The sequence below is a fragment of the Bos indicus genome, chromosome 19, assembly GCF_029378745.1.
Source record: "Bos indicus isolate NIAB-ARS_2022 breed Sahiwal x Tharparkar chromosome 19, NIAB-ARS_B.indTharparkar_mat_pri_1.0, whole genome shotgun sequence".
Classification (NCBI taxonomy): Eukaryota; Metazoa; Chordata; class Mammalia; order Artiodactyla; family Bovidae; genus Bos; species Bos indicus.
The window spans coordinates 25,210,339-25,217,509 of record NC_091778.1 but is presented as its reverse complement, the minus strand read 5'-3'; the positions used below and the strand labels follow the sequence as shown (position 1 = coordinate 25,217,509).

The 7,171-nt window shown below is 43.9% G+C and overlaps 1 protein-coding gene across 1 annotated transcript; it reads left to right on the top strand.

The window, feature by feature from the left end:
• Positions 1–262: 262 nt before the first annotated feature.
• LOC109573480 (olfactory receptor 1A1-like) lies at positions 263–2,556 on the top strand. The gene has a single exon (XM_019980711.2). It carries the CDS (start codon positions 586–588, stop codon positions 1,513–1,515), a length of 930 nt encoding a protein of 309 aa, XP_019836270.2. The 5' UTR covers positions 263–585; the 3' UTR covers positions 1,516–2,556.
• The last annotated feature ends 4,615 nt before the right edge of the window (positions 2,557–7,171 follow it).

Genomic DNA, 7,171 nt, shown 5'->3' with positions numbered 1-7,171 from the left:
TCTGGGGCTCATTGTCAGTTTAGTCAGTGGACCACTTTCCAATTGTTCAGGGTTCTTCTTGTACTAGCCATCCTTGCACTGGAATGCTTTCTCAAAGACTCCAAAATATTGTCCTTTGCTTTTCATCTGTGATAAGATTAGCGTAGGGTTCCGGCTTCTCCATTAAGTTCTAAAGTCCTTGAAGCAGACTTTGCCATATATGAATAAAAGTGGATAAGTTGTGCTTTTCCCATATTTATGCTTTTGCCTCAAGAACTAACAAAGTTTCTAGCACATCAAATATGAACTTAATTGTCTGTTAAATAATTAAACCCTAGGTGTTTGGGTATGGTGCTGGGACTGAGGAGGATAAGCACTTCATAGATGACTTACTTCTTAGAATGAGTGTCCAGGGCTAATTGTCAGCTAGCCCCACAGACCAACAGGGATGTTTTCCCTGCAATGCACTGCCTATCTCTGGATTTGGTAAACCCAGGTATTGACACAGCAACTACAGGAGTCAAAAGTAGTGGTTTAAAAAGAACATTATACATAGAATTTCACTGTTAATTCTGGATTCCTCTCCCCTTTCCTGTTGAAGGATCCATGAGAGAAGACAACCAGTCCTCTACCCTCGATTTCATCCTCCTGGGAGTTAGCGGTCAGCAGGAAGAGGAAGATGTCTTCTTCATCCTCTTTCTGTTCATTTACTCCATCACGCTGATTGGAAACCTGCTCATCATCTTGGCCATTCGCTTCGATGTTCGCCTCCACAACCCCATGTATTTTCTCCTTGCCAGCCTCTCCTTCGTTGACATCTTCTTCTCCTCTGTGACTATCCCTAAGGCATTGGCCAACCATCTCCTGGGCACCAAAGCCATCTCCTTTGGAGGATGCCTAACACAGATGTGTTTCATGTTAGCTCTGGGTAACACAGATAGTTATATCCTGGCTGCTATGGCCTTTGATCGAGCTGTGGCCATCACTCGCCCACTTCATTACACAACAATTATGAGCCCACGGACTTGTGTCCTGCTAGTCATTGGGTCTTGGGTGATTGGAAATGTCAATGCCTTCCCCCACACTCTGCTCACAGCTAGCCTGTCCTTCTGTGGAAACCAGGAAGTGGCCAACTTCTACTGTGACATTGCCTCTTTGCTCAAGCTGTCCTGTTCTGACACCCACTTTAATGTGAAGATGATGTACCTGGGGGCTGCTGTTTTCTCTGTGCCATTACTATGCATCATCATCTCTTATGTTCGGGTCTTTTCCACAGTCTTACGGGTTCCATCCACCAAAGGTATGCTCAAAGCCTTCTCCACCTGTGGCTCCCACCTCACCGTTGTTTCTCTGTATTATGGGACAGTCATGGGCATGTACTTCCGCCCTCTGACTAGTTACAGCCTAAAGGACGCTGTGATAACTGTGATGTACATCGCAGTGACTCCAATGCTAAATCCTTTCATCTACAGTCTGAGGAATCGGGACATGAAGGCTGCCCTGGGGAAACTCTTCAGCAGGAGAATCTTCTCATAACCAATGTGAGATAATGTTAGAGACTGCACTAAACCAATTAAAATTATACTTGAAAAGTCAGACTTAAGAGTCTCCGCCTCCAAGAAGCCACCTTATTCTGTACAGACCTTAAATTTCTTTTCTCAGAAATCTGGTAACGGTCTGATGAGACATCCTGTTATCCATTTATACATGTTATTGCTCCTTTTGGCAGAGTGGCAGGAAGGTTATTAGATCCTGTTCCAATGAGGCTACTGACTGGCAGAGTAAAGTTGAGAATGTCTGTTGTTGTTGTTTTAATTGCTAAGTCCTGTCTAACTCTTTTGGGAACCCCATGGACCACAGCCCTCCATGCACCTCTGTCCATGGGATTTCCCAGGCAAGCATACGGGAGTGAGTTGCCATTTCCTTCTCTAGGGGATCTTCCTGACCCAGAAATTGAACCTGCATCTCTTGCGTGGCAGGTGGATTCCTTACCACTGAGCCACCTAGGAAGCCTTGAGAATGTCTCAATCATGGCGTAAGGTGTACATAATATAAATAGAAAAGGTCTGCCTTGTCTCTGTCTTAGAAGGTTAAGTATCGCAGTATTTCGGAGAAGGCAATGGCACCCCACTCCAGTACTCTTGCCTGGAAAATCCCATGGACGGAGGAGCCTGGTGGGCTGCAGTCCGTGGGATCGATAAGAGTCGGACACGACTGAGTGACTTCACTTTCACTTTTCACTTTCCTGCATTGGAGAAGAAAATGGCAACCCACTCCAGTGTTCTTGCGTGGAGAATCCCAGGGACGGGGGAGCCTGGTGGGCTGCTGTCTACGGGGTCGCACAGAGTCGGACATGACTGAAGCGACTTAGCAGCAGCAGCAGCATCGCAGTATTTCATGCTTTGGAGTCTACAAGTTATTATTTAAACATCAGTTTGGAGAATTATTAGGTTATATCACCCCTACTTTGCTTGAAAACCTTGAGGACAAGAGTTGTCTCAACACTTTGCTCTATTTCTACAAATGTTGGTCATTGCAATCAATAATTATTTGTGAAGGTAGAATGGATGAATGTAAGTGAATAAATGTAATCTGATAATGATTAGACATGAACAGATTTGACATTATTTATCATCTATCCTATACTGGGCATGTTATAAATTAATTTTGGAACCATTCAGGAAGCAGAAATTATAAAGACCTAACACAAGGAATTAGATACATAGATGCATTCTGAAAGTGACTAAAACAAGATAAAAGATGAATACTGATATAATCCAAAAGTTACTGACTGCAAAAAGAAGCTGTTTTCACTAGAACTGTGGGAAAGGAAAGGGATAGGTGGTGTTACCAGAATCTAGGAGTTCAGTAGAGGGATGACCACATGCCTGAAGCTCACATCTCTGAAAGGAGCTGCCAAGCTGCTTTTTCTTGGTCCTAACCTGCGGAGGTGATGCAAATGTTCATTCCTGGGGCTCTGAATCCTCATGAGTGTGTGCTAAGTCGTTTCAGTCGTTCTGACTCTTTGCGATCCCATGGATTGTAGACACCAGGCTCCTCTGTCCATGGGGCTCTCCAGGCAAGAATACTGGAGTGAGTTGCCATGTCCTCCTCCAGGGGATCTTCCTGACCCAATGTGTCTCCTCAATTGCAGGCAGATTCTTTACCACTGAGTCACCTGGGAAGCCCCTAGAAAATGATGCTTTTATTGAAAATAATGAATAAGAGAATAATTTTAAGAAAACCAGGTTTATTTTGGGCAGACTTTAAAGGTTCCTGAGGAACACACTCAGGGAAATGTTCAATAAATCATACAATGAAGATACGAAGCTTTGCAGCAAAATTAACAGAGCATGAATCAGAGTGGCACTGATAAGTAGTTTGGGAACAGATAAAATTATCTAAGAGCCTCTGTAGAATGACTAAATTTCGAGAAAAGGGGGGTATAACGGAGAATGAGGATTCTGGTTGGAGGAAAAAGAAATTTGTACAAGTTTGACTTGATGTTCCTATGAGTCAAGCTATGTGTCTCTCAATTTTCTATTCATCAAACCACACCTCACAGTGTATTTTTATTGTGTTGTTATAATAACATTGAGTGGGCCTGCAAATGCTTGTTTTGGAAAAAAGATGAAACAATAGCCAACACAAGGAAAACAGTGATGAGTGCAACAAAAGAAGCTCCAAATGCACCATATAGTTTCAGAAAAAGTAGATCTTTCTTTAAAGATCAAATATATTGGGTTGGCAAAAAAATCAGCTGACACACATACATTATTGATACCAACATAGGTAACTAATGAGAACATAGTGTATAGTGCAGGGAACTCTGCTTAACTCACGGTGGTGACCTGAATGGGAAGAAAGCCCAAAAGGAAGGGCATGTAGGTATATGTATGGCTGATTCACTTTGCTTTACCATGGAAACTCACACAACATTGTGAACAACTCTACTCCTATAAAAATTACTTTTTAAGAGTTCTTGATTAAGATCTTATAGAAAAACCTGAATGAAATTTTTGGCCAACCCAATACATGTGTGTGTATGTTCTCTTACTATATCACATACATTATTGTCTCTTTACATTTTCAAAAGGCCCTGCAGCACAAAATTGTAGCCCTCTTATACAGACAGGAACACCAAACCTCCAAAAGGTGAAATGACTTCATTGATGTGTTTCAAGAGGAGGGTGGCTCAATGGTAAAGAATCCGCCTGCAATGCAGGAGACCTAGGTTCCATACGTGGGTCAGGAAGATTCCTCAGGGGAGAAAATGACGACCCACTCCAGTATTCTTGCCTGAGAAATCCCCTGGACAGAGGAGCCTGGTGGCTACAGTCTACAGACTCGCAAAGAGTCACGACTTAGCAACCAAACAACAAACAACAGGCAGATGAGGATTCAAATTCAGTTTTCCTCATGACCAGCACATTCCCCTGGCTAAGCTGACCCACAGAGGAGACATAAAATAATAAGGATAGATATATAAGCAAGTCAGAATGCGTGCACTGGCAGAAGACTTGGCTAGAATTTTTACAATTAGAGAGGGCACTGCGGACACAGCGCTAGTGGAACGATAGGACAGAACTGGGAAATATGGGCGCTCATAGAAGTTACCAGCTTTAAAGCAGTGAAGTGATTCTTCTAGTCTCAGTGTCTATCCTTACACCATCGTTCAGTCCATCTAAATATATCTGGTGTCACAAAGAGGATGCCAAGGAAATCCACAAGGAGAGAATGCTAGTAACGTGAACCACAGCTGTCACATTCATTTACATCTCTGGTTTCCCAGGAAGTCGTGTAAATTGTTCAGGGGTGTGACACTGGGCCATGGGCTGGGGTAAAAAAATAAAAGCAGAGGAATTATTTTTTCTCTAAAATCACGGGGTTTTGTTTTTAATTTTTTTTAATTTAATTTTATTTTTTAACTTTACAATATTGTATTGGTTTTGCCATATATCGAAATGCATCCGCCACAAGTATACATGTCTTCCCCATCCTGAACCCTCCTCCCTCCTCCCTCCCCGTACCATCCCTCTGGGTCATCCCATTGCACCAGCCCCAAGCATCCAGTATCGTGCATCGAACGTGGACTGGCAACTCGTTTCATATATGATATTATACATATTTCAATGCCATTCTCCCAAATCATCCCACCCTCTCCCTCTCCCACAGAGTCCAAAAGACTGTTCTATACATCAGTGTCTCTTTTGCTGTCTCGTATACAGGGTTATTGTTACCATCTTTCTAAATTCCATATATATGCGTTAGTATAAGAGAAGGGGACCAAGATGGCATCACGCACAGACACACCAAATCTATACCTATTAACACAAACACAGCAATTCCTTCCAAAGAGCTGAGGGTTGACTGAGTGGCTTTTACACACAGACGGACCACCCAGCAATGGGTAGGAAAGGGGCTTCCCTGGCAGTCCAGTAGTTAGGACTTCACCTTCCAATGCAGGGAGTTTGGGTTCCACCCCTGCTCAGGGAGCTAAATCCCACATGGCTCACACCAAAAAAAAAAAAAAAAAAAAGCATAGAACAGAAGAAATACTATAGGAAATTCAACAGAGACTTTTTAAATGGTCCATTTCAAAAAACAATCTTAAAAAATAAAGAAATGGGGAGCTTCCCTGGTGGTCCAGTGGTTACGAATCTGCCTGCCAATGCAGGGGACCAGGGTTCCATCTCTGGCCTGGGAAGATTCCACATGCCATGGGACAACTGAACCCATGTGTCACAGCCACTGAGCACACACTCTAGAGCCTGAGAGCCACAACTACTGAGCCCACGTGTCACAACTACTGAAGCCCATGCACCCTAGAGCCTGTGCTCTGCAACAAGAGAAGCCACCGCAATGAGAAGCCTGCGCACTGCAACAAAGAGTAACCCCTGCACGCCACAACTAGTGAACGCCCATGAGCAGCAATGAAGATGCAGCACAGCCAAAAAATGAATAAAGAAATCTTTTAAAAAGAAAGAAATGGGTAGGAAAGATGGAGACGTGGTACCCACAGGAACCCCAACCCCTATGCAACAACCTACAGGAGGGAGGGATGTTACTGAGGAGCCTGAGCACAGACTCACCTGTCCCAGGACACAGTGAAAAAGCAGCCATTTAAAGCGTGTCTAGACTACCTTGGGGGCTTCCTTGATGGCTCAGTTGGTAAAGAATCCATCTGCAATGCAGGAGACCCAGGTTTGATCCCTGGGTGGGGAAGATCCCCTGGAGAAGGAAATGGCAACCCATTCCAGTATGCTTGCCTGGAAAATCCCATGGACAGAGGAGCCTGGTGGGCTATAGTCCATGGGGTCACAAAGAGTCAGACACAACTTAGTGACTAAACCACCACCACCAGTCTACATGGGAAGAAGGTTTTTTGAAAATATAAATTTCTATTCTTTTCTCAGATAGAGTTCTAGATAAAGATGAAATAGAACTATATTATGTTTCACACTTAACACCAGAAAGATTTCTGTGTAGGCTGGAAGTAAGACAGGAGCTTAATTGTACCATAATCTTTACAGCTCCCAAGGGCTGGTTCCATTTTGTGCTGAAGCAGAGAATAGGGGCCCACTTTCCAACAAAGAGGCCAGAATAGGTCAACCCAGGGCTTTGACCCTGGAGACATACTCTGGGAAGATGTTGCCCATCCTTTTTTTCTACGGAAGAACTCTGAGATCAATTACTCCTGAGAACCACTGTGTCCCATTAGGGCACAGCTGTAGGAGCACGCAAGGAGTCTCCACAATTACTCTGACTGGTTGGAATGAAGGTCTGAGTGAATCATGTTTCAGGAGACTTTAAAACCTGATGCATAATTCCAAATGTTCTCCTTGCTGTGAACACCTTGCTTCCTTACAGAGGAAGCTAGAATCTTCATCTCCAGTCTCCATCCAGGACATCTCTTCCCACCCCTTCTGCTCCACAATTAGGAAACTTGGGGTCCTTCTCTCCAAACCACCCTGGGCCTATCTCCTTTCCCACAGGAAGAGACGACCATCTCTGCCAAGCTACTATCAGTACTTTCTCCAGCACACCTACTCCCCAGGAGGAATCTGCTAGAACAGGTGGCTGTAAAATTCCCTTCTGTGGAAGAGGCCAGAAGGCCACAAGAACAGGACCTTTTTCGAACATTATCTGAGCTGACTTCCCAGGTAGGGGCTTTGGATATTGGAGAAATGAC

Excerpts from the sequence above, each read along its gene's own strand:
- LOC109573480 (XM_019980711.2), top strand. The coding sequence starts at position 586 with ATGAGAGAAGACAACCAGTCCTCTACCCTCGATTTCATCCTCCTGGGA.